This window comes from Pundamilia nyererei, unplaced genomic scaffold, assembly GCF_000239375.1.
Source record: "Pundamilia nyererei isolate P.nyererei 1_Seehausen unplaced genomic scaffold, PunNye1.0 scaffold00140, whole genome shotgun sequence".
In the NCBI taxonomy this organism is placed as follows: domain Eukaryota; kingdom Metazoa; phylum Chordata; class Actinopteri; order Cichliformes; family Cichlidae; genus Pundamilia; species Pundamilia nyererei.
In genome coordinates, this window is record NW_005187541.1 from 1,410,701 (window position 1) to 1,429,141 (window position 18,441).

At 38.0% G+C, this 18,441-nt stretch overlaps 1 protein-coding gene across 2 annotated transcripts in view; it reads left to right on the plus strand.

The window, feature by feature from the left end:
- The window catches only part of dpp10 (dipeptidyl peptidase like 10), a 252,663-nt gene that overhangs the window by 165,813 nt on the left and 68,409 nt on the right, over positions 1 to 18,441 (plus strand). For both annotated transcript variants that reach the window (XM_005744209.1, XM_005744210.2), the window contains exon 4: positions 17,010 to 17,104. In XM_005744209.1, the coding sequence (XP_005744266.1) occupies positions 17,010 to 17,104 (95 nt within the window). The remainder of the gene's footprint in view (positions 1 to 17,009; positions 17,105 to 18,441) is intronic.

The following is an 18,441-nucleotide window of genomic DNA, read 5'->3' on the forward strand; positions in this document are numbered from 1 at the left end:
TAAAATAGGAAAAAGGAGATGGGAGGGAAAAGAGAAAGGACCTGGCACGTATCAATTATAAAACCTTGACAATTATAATATATAAAAGTAGTTAAGAAGCATAACGGATAAAAATGTACCAATGCACACCAAACGTTAACTAGGTGGAAAAGCAAGACTAAATAAATAAGTCTTCAGCCGTGATTTAAACAGTAAAACATAGAGTCAGACGCCCGGATAGCAACAGGAAGATTGTTCCATAAGACTGGTGCAGCTACAGCAAATGCACGGTCGCCGCGAGATTTCAGCCGAGAACAAGGTTGCTCCAGAAGAAGTTGGGTAGCAGACCTAAGTGCTCTGACAGGAGTGTGTAACCTAAGAAGCTCATTGAGGTAGCTCTGCGCCAAATTATTAATAATTTTGTAAGTGAAAAGTAGTATTTTAAATTGAATACGGTATTTAACTGGCAGCCAGTGCAAGCCAGCAAGAACAGGAGTGATGGAAGAAAACTTCCTGCTACCTGTCAAAACGCGTGCCGCCGCATTCTGGACAGTCTGCAATCTAACGAGAAGGGAGGAGGAAAGGCCAATGTAAAGAGAGTTGCAGTAGTCCAACCTGGAAGTCACGAATGCGTGAATAAGTTTTTCCAGGTCATTGTGCGGAATATAGCGCTTAGCCTTAGAAATTAGGTGCAGCTGATTAAAACTAGACCTCACAACAGCAGACACTTGCTTGTCAAATTTAAACGAGCTATCCAGTAATATGCCCAAATTACTGGCATAATCAGAAGGGGAGCTAGCAAAAGGCATCAGAGCAGCACACAATTGGTCGCGGGGGATTTTACTATCGAACACCACGATCTCCGTTTTCTTTTCATTCAGGACAAGAGAATTACTCTTGAACCAATCTTTAACCTCACGCAAGCATTCACGAAAATAGTGAAAAGACATAGCAAGATCGTCAGTAATCTCAAAATAAATCTGTATATCATCAGCATAGCAATGAAAGGCAAAATTATACTTCTCAAAAATTGCTCCAAGAGGGAGCAGATACTGTATAGTAAAAAAAGAGAATAGGGCCTAATACAGATCCTTGAGGCACAATACAGCGTACAGGTACCGAGGAAGATGAGAAGTTGCCCAAATTAACCGAGAAAGACCTGTCAGCAAGATAAGATTTAAACCAGTTGAGGGCAGTGCCTCTTATACCCACAGTATGCTCAAGCCTTAGTAGAAAGTCAGAAAGGAGAATATAAAGTTGGTTTCAAAGCTGCTTGCAGATGCACAGTGACTGGAGGAAGGTTTAAACTAGGATGCCCTATATGAGATCTGATCTGTCTGGTGATGCTGTCATTCGGTTAGTTTACATTTTTTTTCTCCTCTTTTTTAATGATCAGATTGTTTTTGTGGTAGGTTATTTTTTGCACCTGTTATTGTGTACTGTAGTTGTGAGAATCAAAATTAAGTTTTTTCTTCAGACTCTGTTTCCCTGCACTGACACTCTTACCATTTTTAGACTATTCAGGAAGGTGACTACAGTATTTTTAAGGCCAACAGTGTGAGAGACTTTTTACAGAAAACTTTGCCCTGATAGTCCCAGGGTATTTGGAAAATATACCGGAGCAAGAGCTTTTCAAGGGTCAGTAACTATGGCACAGAAACTTACTTCAAATACTGGTTGCTCCAGTGAAATGCCACGTTTATTGGAGAACTCTTCAAAGCCACATCAGCATTTCTTGTTTTCCTCAAAACTAGTCCATAGAAATATCCAGAGGAAAGGCCATGGTTTACTGATGTCCCATTTGAATACACTCACAGCACCGTTCTCATCCCAGGCCTCAAATAAATGCTCATTGCCACTCATTAACAACTAGTCTGGAGTGTTTGTTGAATTAGTAATGTTGTTGCCATGCAGCTCTAAATGAGCTCTTGTGTCATTAATCTACTGCTGTGCTTCTCTGTCCCTAGATACATTTATTCTACCAGAATAAGTAAAAAGTCTTCATTATCCCCAAACTACAACTGAGTGATGTGATGAGAGACTTTAGGGAATGTATTGACATTTACTTTATCTGCTGTGGATGAGATCGCATGGAAGTCTGATGGAAACTTGTTTGATGTTTGAGCGACTAAATTATGAATATTATGATCTATAAACATCTATACTGTAGGTTTGTGTGTGTGTGTGTGTGTGTTTTAAATCACATGTAGTGAGACCTTATATAGCTCCAAAATTTAAGATATTTCATAGATCAACATTTATTAAAAATAAATATATACCCACAATATTACTTGCCTGTGCAGTTAATCCTGGTGAAATTAAAAATGCTTTCTTGTGAAGGTGTAAAATGTTAAACAGTGCATCACACTTAACACTGTTAGATCTAGCAGTGGCACTGAATCCTTACATCCCAGCACACGCTGCCGTATTTACTGTCAGCATCTGCAGAACCAAGCGCACGTGTTCTATCTTTAACAAGCTGGCTTTGAGCTTGACCAGCTGTGACATTTGGTGTAACCTTAGGGACTGCAGACTGCAGCATTCGGGCGTTACGCAACCTTGGCTAAATAATTCAGTGTGTGCTATGCATATTACATTGTGCCCAGGGTTTCCACTTGGCCCCTAGATGCTGCACTCAATTGGCTGAGCAACCTCATCTGCCAGTAGAAGAGCTCTCAGGCTAAAATTTAGCTTATCACTGTTTCTAACCTCCCACCTGTATTTTCCTAGGAGACTACGGCCAGTGAAGCCATAGCAGTGTTTGGAAAAATTATTGTATTCCAAGTTCAGTACACAAACCCTTTTAGTTTTGCAACATATCATTGTGCTGGAGTAGTATTAAAATGTCTCTCTTTGTGTTTTTAGCTTTAAATACACAAAACATTGACTTGGAAATACAACTTGACAAGTAAAAATACTATGTGGTGTAGTGGGTAAAGTCTGAGATGGAGAGACAGCCAAAAATTGCTCAAAGCTGACTATTAAACATGATCTCATCAGTTATAAGTTGTTACTGCCACAACCACCAATATGTGGCTGCAAGGATTTACTATAATGCATCTTATGATTATATCAAACACTAGAAGCATGTGGATAGAATTTAAAATAATGTGTGTTGAGAACCTGGCATAGTATCTAGAATCTAATGTATCTTATTTTGTTCATATAAAAAAAGTCACACATATGAAGGCCTGCATTATAACATTACTAAAATAATGCAGCAAGTCCAGCTTTTATGCACATGTTTCTTGCTGAGAAAGACCATAGCAATTCAGGTAAATAAGAAGAGACTGACTGAGAAGCAATGTTTTTGACTGAAGGCATAACTCTTGTGTACATGAGTTCCTGAGGACTGAGACTCAGGTGGAGAGCTGTGTCATTACAAACTATTTGACCATACAAACCTGAAATCTGTGGCTAACACAGCTAACCTATATGTTGTGTTAAACAGCACAAAACATTATATAATGTGAGATCATGAGCCATCATGAGGGGTTAGATTGCAATACATTTACTAGTGAACGATCCTCGCAGTCTTATTTTGAAACTTTAATTGCTGCTAACGAGCTAGCTCAACTAGTCTTCCCCTATTAGCACATTGATTGGGTACCTCTTGAGGAGATCCTTAATGTCATTGAGTTGTGTCAAGCTTTGGTACAAGCCACTGGACAGTCTCCAACTCAAACATCTTGGTGCATAGGTGGTAAAAGTATTCTTTGTTCTGCTCTTAAGCTCATAGTCATTGGTTATCGTCTCTGATTAGCTATTACTGCTTTGCTGAGTTCACAGAGGCTACAGAGCAGAATACAGTCACCAGCTGTAGTCCAAGACAGTGGAGTGCAATTTACCAGAGAGGCAGATGATTATTGCTTCACTATTTATTGTCACAACCATGAATAGTATCTTTTGTTGTTATATTGAGAAAAACATGGGCATGCTTCCTGAGCATAGTGTTCCCCATATGTGAGAACACCCCCTCCCTCGCAGCCGCTATTACACACTCTAATTCTGTCCAAAACAATGAACACTGAAAGAACATTTTTATTTTATTTTATTTTATTACCAAGTTGCTGTAGAGTTCAAAAGAGCTAAGTTATAAATTATTTAAAATAATAAATAAAAGAATGTCAAGACTCAGTGTGGTTTAAAGTCAGAGAACATAACAGGGTTTTTAAAATGTCCAGTGTTGACAAAGTGCAGAGAGGAAGCAGCACTCAGGTCCACAGTTTAAGAGCTGTAATGGCAGAGGCCTGGTCACTTCTGTGCTTTAAGGTGGACCTCAGGACCACCTGGGCCATCTACTTGGCAGACCTTACTGAGCTTGTGGGAATTTGCAAGTTCAAAAGTTTAGATAGGTAAGGAGGCTCAAACCATTTGTTGCTTACGGCTTTCTCGTTTACTATGTAACCCTCTAATGTACAAAACAAGGCATTCCCAACATCTCTCACTGACTACTAAAACTTTTTATCTGAAGTTATGTAGCTGTGCTGAATACAAATAAGAGAAGGTTTTGCAGAATCAAGTCTAACAGGTCTTGCTTGGCTATAGGGTTGTTTATCCACAAGAGCATTAGTGAGGTTACTAAGGGTTTGCTGTCAGTCAATGCTCCAGCTCCTTCCAAAGGTGTTTGGTAATGAAGAGGTCAGGACTGTGTGCAAGTCAGTTAGAGCTGGTCAGATACAACCCGTATAGGAACATATCCATGGCATGAGACGTACCATAGTTGCAAAACAAGGCAGGTAGTACATAGCACAAAGTTAAAATCAAAAAGTTTCCTATATGGTTATAGACAGACAGAGAAAGCAGAGAAAGCAAACAGAAACAGAGCCTAGGATTCAGGCAGAAAATTAACTACATCATACTGTGACATGGTATAACAAGTGATACAATATACTGACAGACTAACAAGCAGACAGGTGGAAAATATCATGTTATTCGGCAGTAGGAAAAACATTTCAAATAAAATATTTGAAATATTAGATTTAAACAGAGAAGGCAGGATGAATGAATTTTAAATGATCATCCACCAGTGTTCTGTTAAAATTGGGTTTGGTTTGGGTTAAAAGAGATTTCTTGATAAATGTTAGAGGACATTCATCTGGATGCAAAAAACAATGAAGATGCAGCAAAGCTAAGGAACAGTTATTTTTTTTAACTGTCTTGTTTTTATTTGTTTCGTTTTTTAACTAAACCAAAAATAAATAGATAAATAAATGAAAAAAAAAACACGTTTAAATTTAATTGAAATGATGGTGAGCCAATAGTATCCACAAATCTTTTTTTTTGTTCAATACAAAAATTACCGATTTTAGAGCCGCTAGTTTAAAGACATTTTGATGATCGAATTGAAAGATTTAAAACAAACAGTGCTGTCCTGTATTTAAACTCATCCATCAGCCCCGACCTCCTCTCTTTGCAGCCTGGCCCTGGCAGTATTTTATCAGACTTCATCAGTTTACCCCTGATATTATTTTGACCACTACATGATACTGTTAGTTAACCAAATGTAAAAAATTTTATATTTTCTGAAACAACTGATGCTCTCTTACAAAATCTATATTGGTCATGTAACAATAATATATATATAAGCATAAATGGATCAGTGAGGTTATATTTTGGTAGCTGGCTATGAAAATAATAATGATTATCATTTTTTACAGACCTTGCTTTGTATACAGGGATCCTTCTCATCCTAAATCAGGAGAGGATCATCCCAAAACTATGACAAAACATAATTCACAAGAATAATAATGAGAAATGTTTAGATGTCACAACCAGGTCAGAAAGAGTATTACAGTACTATGTGTGGACATATATTAAATGATAATTTGAAAAAAAGAGTCTCACATTTTAGGTACAAATATATTATATTTGCTCTGTTATTACCATTTCCTCAAGCGATCAGAAACAGGCACGTTTAGGAAATGTGATACACTATTATAGGATTCTATAGTTAGAACTGAATGCTGTTATTCCTCCACTGCCTGCAGTCTCCTGGTAGTATTAATCTTTTAATTCCTGACAGTTATGGCAGTTATGTGGGCAGCAGACTCTGGAGCTGGACAGTTAAAAACCCAAATAAATCTGCTGCTTTCAAAGGAAAATTACAATGAGTCTTGTGGCTCACTAAACACAAACACTGGAAGGGAGAGATATCATTACCCAAGTCTTGCTTATTTCTTCAAGCAGTCTTTTTCTATGGCTGTTCACTGAATGGCAATGAATACTCACCCGGGAGAGAATTCCGAGGGATTATTAGTATTTTAGGGGTTGTCACTGAAGTGGCAGGATTTTAAGGCACACATTGTATTTGTTTCTCCCCTTTTGGTGTTCTCCAGGAACACTGAGGAATGCTATATTTGTGTCAAACATATGTCAGATATTTGTTTGTGGATACGAAGCCCAGCTGGGTTTGGTGACATTTCTCCTTCGAGCTAGATACAAAAAGAGTTGTTAAAGAAAAGCATCTTTTTTAGAACTGTGGTCTGTCCACATGTGGCTGACGTGTGAAAGATTATCAGTGAACGGAGAGTTTTCACTGTTCTCTTTCAGAAACAAGTGGAGCTGACAGTGAAGGTGGATGTGGTGCAGTACAAAAATCTGGCCCTATTGTTAGCTTGTAGTTTAGCATGGCACCCTATTGTATAAATATGGTTGCTTAATATGTGCATTGTATGTGTGTGAAACTCACTCAACAGGAAAACAAATGCTGCTGGAGTGTTGTTATGGATAAGGACTGTATAACTATCTGAAGTATAAGGCAACAGTAGTTTGATTACACTAAATATTGCATTTCCTTTTCCTTAGTCATAATTTAATACCAGGCTATGTCTGTTCTATTGACTATTGAAGGTGACACAGCCCATCTGCTGTGTTTTCCAAGATGATGCTGTGGTATCATGACGTGGTGCTTCTATTTAAACCAACCTATTTTGTTTACTCTTCAGGTAAAAATGTGATAACAGTTACCCTGAATTTATTTTAATTATAACAGTGTTCTTTTTTGTGTGTTGTTGTTTTCTGGGTATATGCAATGTTGGTCAAGTTACTTGAAAATAGTAATTAGTTACTAATTACTGATTACTTTAACATGATACACAACCTGAATACTAAAAATAATAAAGCAATAGACCTTTCAGCCCAATTCTATTTTGTCTGCATAATCCATCATATAAAATGTAGTTGAATGAAAAAGGGTTTTTTTTAAACTTGTTTTATTAGTGTTAATCTTTTAACTTTATGAATCAAGCAAAAATTAAATTATATGCAACAGTCTTTGAATTGAAGAAATTTGTTTAATATTAAAACCTATTTTCTGCATATTCCAGAATCCCAGTCCCATATTTAAGCTCTGTAGAAGTTACCCACTGAGAGGGACAATAGACCCCCTAATGATCCTCTACCTAATCACATGAGCCACGGTGTGAAAATGGGTCTAGGTCACAATCAGCCAAGGTTTCGGCTGAGCTCATTGCGACACCTAGCCCCACCCTATCATGTGATTTCATGAGGTCAGATGGCCCAGGATGTGAGTGGGTGTTAAGGCGCCTGGGAAGGGATCTCAAAACTGGATTATAGATGGCAGACAGTTGGTGTTGTAATCCATCGCCTCTGTTCAAAGATGGTCGCTCACAGTGGACATAAATGGCTTGAAAGAGGAGTAAAAGAAGTCATTTATGTCCACTGTGAGCGACCGTCTTTGAACAGAGGCGATGGGTTACAACACCAACTGTCTGCCATCTATAACTCTCTCTTGCACTCGATATGATTGTTGATATACACACTGCCACGGACGTCGCACGCTCGTATGTCATTGTCATGTGACAATCACAGACAAAATCACAGTTTAGTAACGCAGTAACACAGCATGCTTACGGGAAATTAACAGTAAAAAATTACCTTTTTTGCAGTAGTAATCCCTTACTTTACTAGTTACATGAAAAAAGTGATCAGATTACAGTAACACGCCTCATGTAACTCAGTACTTTTTATTGCCCATCTCTGGTTATATGTGGTTATTAATTGATTGTTTGATATTATACAGTGCACTATTCCCATTAACTAAGATTATGCACAGCAGCAGATAGATATTTACAGAGTATGCACAATCTGTCACATTTTTATGATATTTCCTCTGCCTTTTACATATGTTTTTTGTTTTACATATTGTCTTTTGTGCCCTCACAAATTCTTGATGTTTCATTTCAGTTTTATTTCATTATTTTTTATTTATTTATTTATTTTTGTAAAATTTTACTTCACTTATTCCTCTGTGAGTGCCGTGTTTATCATTTACAATGTTTATTGAATCACTTTAATGCATTCACTTAGTCAAAATCCCCTATGCGTATATTGAGATTGATCACTTCTACTGATCATAAGAGGCCATCATGAGCATATTCGCCCATTTCCAAGCACATAATCTGACTACTTAGAAAGATAATCTTGACACATTGAGTGTGCATAAATATGTAAAATTAATCACGGCTGTTAGATACAAAGTTGATATAGCTGGTGTTCCCATGAGGCCCATTGCCTGCACTCATAAGCTGCACATACTGTAAAGTGACTATGCACTCACAGCTTACCCTTTTTTCAACAATACAACTATTATCATGGATTTTTAAAAGGGCACAAACCGCTGCGGTCATTTATTATGGCCTATAAATGCTTTCACCAAAAAAGGTGAATAAAAAATCCACACTTTGTAAGTGTCCACTCTTTTTTGACTGAACCACAGTTGCTGGCAAAAAAAGATACCTTGTGATAGGACTCACATCAAAGAAATCCACTTAAAGATATAAGACACAAAGCTAAGGTCTTAAATTAAGCCCTATTCAGGAGAATTCCTATCTACTCTTCAAATAACTCAGATACTGCAGCTGCATGTGTAGCATGTGCTGGGTACAGTGACCATTACTTAAGTCTACATAAGCCTGGTAGAAAAAGTTGAGGTCATTTATTATTCATTGGGTTACAGACGTAGGACATTACTTATACATTAGAATCTTAGCTTGTACTTTTTCAGATAAGAACATTACATTATTTAAGGAGACAAGTGCAGAGCAGTGCAGAGACCTACAGTAATGTTTTAAAGATCACTTGAATGAGTTCCTTTTTATCAGCTCTAAATATTAATTTCACTCCCGTAGGTAGGTGCTGATTTGAGATTTTACACTGCTGAACATTAAATGGCAATTAGGTTGATAATTCTAGAAAAATGATGTCAGTATTTTTGGAGGGATTGTAGTTTTGCTGCAGTAGTTTTTCATGTCATCAATCTGTTTCCTCCAGGTAGGCTAATTTAACCAATTTTAGTAATCTGTCATCCATAATATAGCTGTAAGATTTTAAGACTGTTATCCCCGCTCCCATTATATATAGCAAAATTTTTCCAAGAATGTGTGCTATGTTAAAGTGAGTTCCAAAAATATGAAAGCAAGCAAAATTATATCCCACGCATAAACCATGACGTTGTTGCATAAACCTGGTCGTAATCAGAATGTCTGAGGATTTGGAAACACATCAGAACAGAAGTTGTGACATGTAGCATCTGAGTGAGTAATTTAACTGAAGCAGATTCCTGGCAATGACAAATTATTATTGGGTAGAAATGGTTAGCTTTCCCTGGTATTCTTTCACATTCAGAAGAAAATTAGATGGATTTCATATGGACTGGGTAATGTGTTAGGAATGAGAGTATGACAGTCAGCGGTAGCGATTCCATCATCCTCCAGGATGAGGCCCGGGCATTGTTGTGCCCCAGAAGGAATGCAGGCCCCACTGCACCAGTATAGGGTCTGACAGTGGGTCCAAGAATTTCTTCTCGATATCTAATGGGGTATCCTAATGGATATGCCGCCCAGACCATCCCTGACCCCAAACTAAAACAGTCATACTGAATGATGTTACAGGCAGGATAACATTCTTCATGGCTTTTCCAGACCTTTTTAATCTGTCACATTTGCTCAGGGTGACCCTCCCGTCATCTGTGAGAACCTCTCAGTTCTGGTATTTTATGGCAAATACCAATCAGGTTCCACGGTCCAGGTTCCTCAGTTCACCCTCGTCCCTGTTTCTGATTTTTTTGGGTCAGACTTTCATACCAGTGGCCTGCTGGAGATTTTTTTGTAGGGCTCTGGCAGCAGATAGTATGCCGGTCCTGCTGATGGGTTAAGGGCTTCCTATGGCCTTGTCTGGCTTTCCTAGAGCAACTGCCTGTCTGTTGAAATCTCCTCCATTCTCTTCAGACTGTGCTGGTAGACATAACAAAACTTCTGGCAATGGCACTTATTTATGTGCTCTCCTGGAGGAGTGGGACTTCCTGTGCAACCTCTGTGGGGTCCTAGTATTGCCTCATGCTATCAGTAGTGACCCAATCCATATGCAAAACTAGTTAAAATGGTCAGAAAATGTGTCAGAGGCCTCTACTGGCAAAACCTGTTGTGGGGGTTGTGTCATTGCTGGCCCTTAAATCACCTGTTAATTTCACTAACACCAGAGCATCCGAAACTGATTAACAACCCCATCTCCTACTTAACTGACCACATCAATATCCAAGAAGTTTAATTGACTTGACACTATCAATAAAACAAGTTCACTTTTTTATTTATTTTAACAGAGCTGTGATCCATTCCCATTGCTTGTTGAAGTTGCAGTCAAAAAGTAAATTATATTTAGGAAGATTCCTAAATGACTGAAGTGATTCATAATAAGAGCTGGTCTAATTCTATAAATATGAAGGAACAGTGCTTCAGTGTTACTTTATTACTTCCTGGACATCTTTAATGAAAAGAAACATTTCAAACAATGCATCAACTAAGTTCATGCAAACAACGATCAACACAACTAATTACATAAATTGTAATGTGTAGTGTTGTTTTACCAACTCATATAATTTTTAAACTTTCAGTAACTTTTAAACTTTAAAAGGATCCTCGCTGTAGTTAAAGAAGTTTGTTTTGAAGTTGTTTCCTGTGTGAAGCACCTATAACACCGGTTTAAAAATGTGTTCTATAAATAAATATAATTAAATTTGATCAAGTGAAATTGGAACTCACTTTGTATTGGACCTTATTTTGGGCATTACTGCATAGCCAGTTTTTAAGAAAATAATTTTATTCAGAGATGAGTTCAAGTGGATGAGTTCTTCACCAGGAAGGGTTGACACTGGTGAGCAGCTTTTCTTTATATAGTCATTTAATTTAATTCCACCTTGGTAATGAAATTATATTTTTCACTGGGCTGTCAACCTTTTTACAACCTGCATAAAAAAACACAATTACATGTGGCAAAGTGCTTAAGATGCTTTTTTGGTACTACATTTCAAAACAGTGCCATTTTTTTGTGGGAAAATCATAAGAACAATGTCTGCCATTGCATTAAAGCAGTGGTGTCAAACTCAGTTGCACAGGGGCCAAAACTAAAGGCACACTTTAGGTCGCGGGCCAAACAAGATAAACATTTTTTGAACACACTAAAACAATGAGTTTTTTTTAAACATAAATACGAATAAAAACAGACAGTAACATTATTCCAGAATAAATGGCGGTGATTTAAACTTTTAGCTCAGATAAAGTTTACGGTCTGCGTTACGGTGATCATTACATGCTCCATCTTTAGGACTTTACCACACAGCGTTTCCTGGTGTGTGATGCAGTAATATGCAGTTAACTCACGGTACAGTTCTCCTCTTGCATCTTTACTAGATCCTACATCCTGCACAACACCAGCGCTCCATCTGTTGTCCCAGGGCAGTTTCATGTCAGTTACACTTTGAAATACGTTTTCATAAATGTCTTTTCCTGTCGTTGTCCCGTGCATCGATTTAATGTCCAATATTTACACTCCATGGATTCAGATGGTCAGCTGTGCAATGTCCAGCATGTCTGTACTTTCAATCCACAGCAAGAGAGTATGCAATGAAGTTTTTGCTTCTTTCACACAACTGTGTTCTTAAATCAGTGGCCATCTCACCAACCCGATCAGCAATCATATTTCTCCTCAAGCTCACATTTGCCAAAATCTGCGTTTTGTCTGGACACAAGACGCACACCTTCATCATGCAGCTGTTCAGAAAGTCTCCCCCGGTAAATAGCCCGGTGTTCTGGCTGTCTCCTCTGCTACAATAAAACTTGCTTTCACAACAGCTTCACTTTGTGATTTTGCTCTGGTGACAAACGTCTGCTGAAATGTCAGATTCTTCTTTAGCTCTTCTACTTTCTGTAGTTTCTGCATTTCAGTTTTTCAGCTTATGTTGTGACTCGTAGTGCCGTCTTAAATTAAATCCCAGCCACATTAGCTCCACAAATAATAAATGGGTTTACCAGCAATGTTTCTAAACATACAGTATATTCAGTCTCCCACCGGTGCTGAAAGGCTCTGTTTTCAGAATCAACTTTTCTCTTGTTTTCAATCAAGGTCAAGAAAAGCTGTGCAGTCAAAGACAAAAGGACTATTCAACCGATCTCGCTTTTGATAGTAAGAAACTGGGTTTGGAACCTATATTTAATATATTTCTACGAGACAAGTGTACTGAACACAAAGCACTTCTTTGGAAACCCGATCGTTTTTTTCCAATGCAGGATCACATAGACCAAAAGTGTGAACACAATTATATTGAAGATCAATTTTTGAGAAACAGAAAAGCACCTTCATCCTACACACATAATTGATTAAATATCATCCTGGTCACAGAGAACAAGCAGCACCTCAAAGCTTTGAACTCTTGATCAAGTATCTTAGGGAAATTCCCAATAAGCTCTTTTCCATAGTTTACATCTGTGATGTGGGGGAGTCAAATACATTATTATTATTATTATTATTATTATTATTATTATTATTATTAATCTTTCAAAAATTAAGTATTTTTAATCACCTTGTCGCTCACTTGCTCACTTGTTTGTAATGAAAAATATTTTACATCCAAACCAAAGCCAAGAGTAAAGCAGATTAATCTTAAAGTATTTTGTGTTTCTTCATTTGTTTGCTAAGACTGTATCAGAAAGGTGAAAAGCAGTCAGTACACCACTGACTGAAACACAACATCTGGAATGTTTGGGATTAACCAGTAAAGACGGCTACTACATGTGAAGTACAGCTGTTACAATACCAATGGCAATGAATAACCTCTGGGACCCAGACGTGACCCTTACCCTGATCCACGCATAGTTTGCTCTCACATAATTACACTGCCAGTGAGCCAAGCAAGCAGAAACGAAACCAAAGAAAGTAGTTTTGTGCCTAAAGCTAACCAAAATGTAATCACATGAAGAAAAAAATCAATAATAATTTATATTTTTTGAAAGGAACCTAGAACATATTTACACTTTAATATTACGAATCTGGTTGAGGGATCCATATAGTATGACCGATTCTAACCATTTATTATAGTGAGATATAAGTGTAAAGGCAAATCAGGGTCCACCATCATTACCAGGAAGCTTAAGAAATAAGGAACGATTAGACAAATACTGTAATACATTCAGTAGCGGTTTTTGATACGGGCGGTTGCCCGAGGAGGGGGGGGGCGGCATCACGAGCATCGGCAAAAAAATAAATAAAATAAAATAAAATAAAATGCTCGTACTCATGCTGCCCCGACGTCATGCCAGCGCATATTGGGAATGGCATAGGCACCGATCGGTTTTCTATTGCCCATTTGCTGGGAGTAAGGCGCCCTCCGTTTGCGAGGTGCGCCTGCTGATTACGGCTCAGGGAGGAGGGCGAGGCGGCGGGGGATTCTCTGTTCTGGCTGGAGCAGCATCTAATAACCAGCTCGCAGAGGGAGTGTTCGCCCAGGGTGGCAAACAGGCATAGGACCGCCACTGAATACATGTACTTTTTGTGTGAGTCTAACAATGTAACACAACATCACAAGTTTTAAGATCAAAAATATACTCATCTATAAACAACAGGGTAAAGAATGAGTGGTGGCACTCGGGACCTACAAATTGGAGCCAGAGTTTTGGCACAGTGTTCACAGCTGTTGTAAGTTTGCTGTTGTCACTGACATGAACATAAACAAAGCACGGTACATTTTCTGTAAATGATACACCCTGCATGTTTAGAGTCAGTTTTACATGGAAATTTAAGAGCGAACAGTGTCACTGTTTTTTCAGCATTATGGCAAAATTGGTTAACTCAGCAGTGTATAGAGATGCAACTCAGGCTTCATTTTTGCACCAGCTCCTAGGAAAATGCCAATCTGTATAAACACGAGAATATTACTAATGAAGACTAAACCCACAATGTATCTACTTTACCTGTATCAAGGCAGACTGACTGCATCACAGCTGTGTCAGGTAGCATCTTGAAATGCTGATGTTGAGGTGGATTGCAAGGTATTTTGTAGATGTGCAACTATTATAGCCAAATAAAATACCCTATTTAAATTTGTCAATTTGGTATATAAATCCAGTAAGAGCAGGACTATTGCAGTAGCTGATGTGGCTCTGCACTGAAATGAGCCTGCTTCAGGTAATACCATATTCTACTGTATATGTAAAAACAACTATGGCCATCATCTGGATCTGAAAAGACACGCTTTCTGCAAATGCCATCTAAGGTATGAGGCTGTTTCGTGTTATTAAGAAATATTCATTGTAATGTTCTTTTAACTTTATTCAGACATACAGAAGCTGTTCTGGAAAGAGCCACAGTGTGTGCTGTATTTGACACTAAGCACATGAGACTGAACAGCATGACCAATATACCGAAATCTTTTGTGTGCCGATCGATTTCGCCGTCTTCAATCAGATGTATTCCGTTTCAAAGGTTTTAGGGTTACAAGTGTGACTTGGTGAGATTGCTGTTGTGACATTTATCAACAAATGAAAAGGTGGAATATTCTGACATTGCGCAACTGTGTTAAATTGCTGTCAGATTATTGGAAAGAACATCTGAAAAGGGCCAAAAACTTGTGATGGAAACCTGAATGGAGAATTGTGCTTGTTCAGGCAGCATAGTGAAATTTTAGCTCACATTAGCTCATTCAACCACAGGCTCATTCATCATCATTCATCAGCCACAGCTTTCATCCAATAAGGTCCAGTCATTTTTATGCAATTCATTCAATGCACTTTTATTTGTATAGCCCAACCAATATTAAATATTGCAGTTGAAGGGGTTTGACAGTTATAAAAACATTATCACCTGACATTTCTTGCCGTTTCCTCAAATTTGCAGCTAAAGCGCCGTTCACCTCTGTGACTCTTTTCTTGCATACTTAACTTTTAAGATTGTGTGTGATTGAGGGGGTGGGGGAGCTGCTAAAAGCTGTGAACTTCCTTTTGTGTTTCATCTTGATGCATTCTCAATCATCCAGGGAAATAAATCTCCAAAAGTCACCAACTTGGAGTGTTTCAGTTTGCCATAAATAAAAGTTGAAAGAATAAAGTAGTTTCATAAGGTCTAATCAAAACAAACTTAATAGTAATAGTAATTTTTATAGATAAATATCAATAGCAAATATGAAAATGGCGTCATAAACTTGAGTATTAAAAACAACAGGCAAAAAAACAGAATTTTATTTTTAAAACACAGCAAATCCATGGATAAACTTTCCTATACTGCAGATCTCAGTATGGTGAATCAAGCAAAATTAATATTTACCGTCTTCTAACATGTCTTTGGATGATCTTCTCCTAAATGCAAATGCAGCAAAAAGAGAGACATACCTCACAAACAGTTAAACAAATGACACACAGACTGCAGCTCCAGCCTGCTGCGACACTTTGATAGATGCGTTTGGGGCAAAATGCTGGAGATATATATAAGCGGGATATATATAAAACAGATTTTAGTCAGAAGCCAAGGTTTGGGACAAATTGTTTTCACCTGACAATGGCACATGATGAAAAGCCAAAAAAGGATTAATTATCTGGGAACAATAAATGTCTGTTCCAAGTGTCCATTAAATGTTCAGATATTTCACTTTGGATTGATAGCTATCCAGCAGAGCTAGCCAAAGAAAAATCTGAGGGTGAATTCCCAGAGACGATAAAAATTTCAAGGTTAACTTTGTTGCTGTTTCTGAGAGCTAACTATACTGGTCCACAGTAGAAGTTTTTTTTTCTGCTTTCAATACTCTTTGTCACATCTCTACCACCCGCTGTTTTTATGGCATTGCTCACCTCACTGTTTGTTACACCAGAGATTCATTTGTCCTTTTGTTTGACTCGTCAAACCCACATTTTGTCACTGCTTCAGCCTCACTGTTTGGGGCCTAGAATAGTACAGGAGCTGCATTCACACAAGTACATTTGAAAGCCGGATGCTTAATTTGAACAGGTGAAACAAAAAGAAAAGTATACTTAATTGCTGGTGCATTTTCTCCCTGTGCCTGTTAATTTGGAAGCTGCTGTTTGTGATGATGGAAATCTGCTCTTTACATGGATAATTTCACTATCAATAATATGAATGAGGAAAATTTAGCTTATCCCCATCAGATTTCTTTGTCTTTCACTACACCGAGCATTAGGATTGTTAGTATAATGTGGATTCACTCTGCTTGTATGAATACTATAAATGTGGATGCATACATTCCTTGACATTTATGGTTGGTTGTGTTTCTCAGTGTTTAGCTTTAATACAAACCAAACAATGCAGCCACGTCCATCCAATTCTGCTCTGTACAAAAAGATGTTTTCCTGGCAGCGTCACACAATGCTGCTCCCATCAATACACAGCATGCCGCGCTACCTGCGAGATGAAAAATCTGGGCCTTTCTCTTTGTGTTTGTCTGGCAGTTAAATCTCACTTTTCATGCTCGCAGTTAATCACATTACATCACCGTCGCTCAAACTCGGCCCCTTTTGGCTGTCTGCGGCGTTTTTACGGTTTTTTAATTTGAGGGAACAGTGAAGCTGAAAAGATGTTGTTTTTAATGGCATCTTGACAACTCTAAACAAATCCACAATGGCTGCTTTGCTTTGTTCTTTCAGTTTAAAGTTTTTCTCTACATTTTTATGACAGCTTTCAGAATTCATGCAGGTGTTTTTTTTCTTTGTTCTCCCTTTTTGTTCACACAGACTCTGAAGTCATCTACAGGAACAGTGACGGCCATGTCATCAAGTTCAACATCCTCACGAATGAAACAGAGATCGTCCTGACAAACGGCACATTTGTAAGTAACTATTAGTCTTGTTTACTGGCTGGTGACTGCCATTCAAAAGTTTGGGCACACTCTATTCTGGTGTGTCTATAGGAAATTAAGAAGCCAAAACTGTCTCAAATATTAATTCACTAGCTGGGCCCAAGTCCTCATTTAAGGTTTGGTAGCATTTTTAGTAGATAAAGGTGAATAGCTTAATCAAGAAATGAGCTCCGGTTTGGGGAAGGCCCCGATGGGGACTGGGCCTGGCAGGTCCCCATGTACTAATGAGAAGTGAAAGAATTGAAAAAACGTGAGGGAGGGAGGGTGGCACGAAAACAAGAACAAACAGCTTGTAGAACTGGAGGAGTCATATATAGATAAGACCCAGAATGGGTGTGTTTGGAGGCGGGGTCCGGCCCCTGACATTTAGATAACTTCTCTCCAATTGAAAAAAATATTTAAAGGTACATTTTTTGCATTTTGCATTTGTGACCTTAAAAATAATTTCAAACTAAATGTAAATAAAATCATCAAATTTCACTATTCTGCTAAATAAAGATCATGCTTTATTTTCATGTAACACCAATTTGTACCACAGGTTGGTGTAGAGAGTCAGTGTAATGTTTAATTTACTAGGCAGAAGAAAGCTTTTTCATTTAAAATGGTAACTTTGCAAAAAGAAAACTATGTAAGCTAATTGAGGTAGAAACTGAGGGTGAAACATAAGGTAATTCAAAAAGAGTTATACAGATATGATCAGCCCCTAACAGCCCTTGGTAAAATTTTGTCTCTGGTGAAAGTTTAAATCCTCTTTGGATTGGTCTTAAATGTCTTTCATTAAGAGAATTTCCATTCAGTTGATTTTTTTTTCCTACCCTCTACATATTTAGGTTGCACAGTGGTGTTGCTCGTTGTAGACTGTACTCTGTAGTTTCACTTTCTGGCATTTTGGGTAGAAAGGTTAGAAAAATAAAAGCATGTTAATCTCTACATGAGAGATTTTGACTTTGGAGTCCAGAGTTTGGTTACCAGGGGCAGTGACTTTGTTATTAGGTGGTTCTTGCCATAAAGAAGGACCTGTGATGTGTGTGTCGGGGTGGGTGTGGGGGGTTGCTGTAGGCATCTTTGAAGATTTAAGTCAACACTTATCTAGCATGACCACAACAGCGTCATTCAGATACACGCATCGTATTTTGTTTGTACTTAAAGTGATCTTCATTTGTTGAGCCAAAACATACCCAGTGTTGTGAAGGTTATTTTTAAATGTATTCCACTACAGATGACAGAGTGCATGGCCCAAAATGTAGTTTGTAACGTATTCTGTTAAGTTACTTAATATGAGTAACATATTCTGAATACTTTGAATT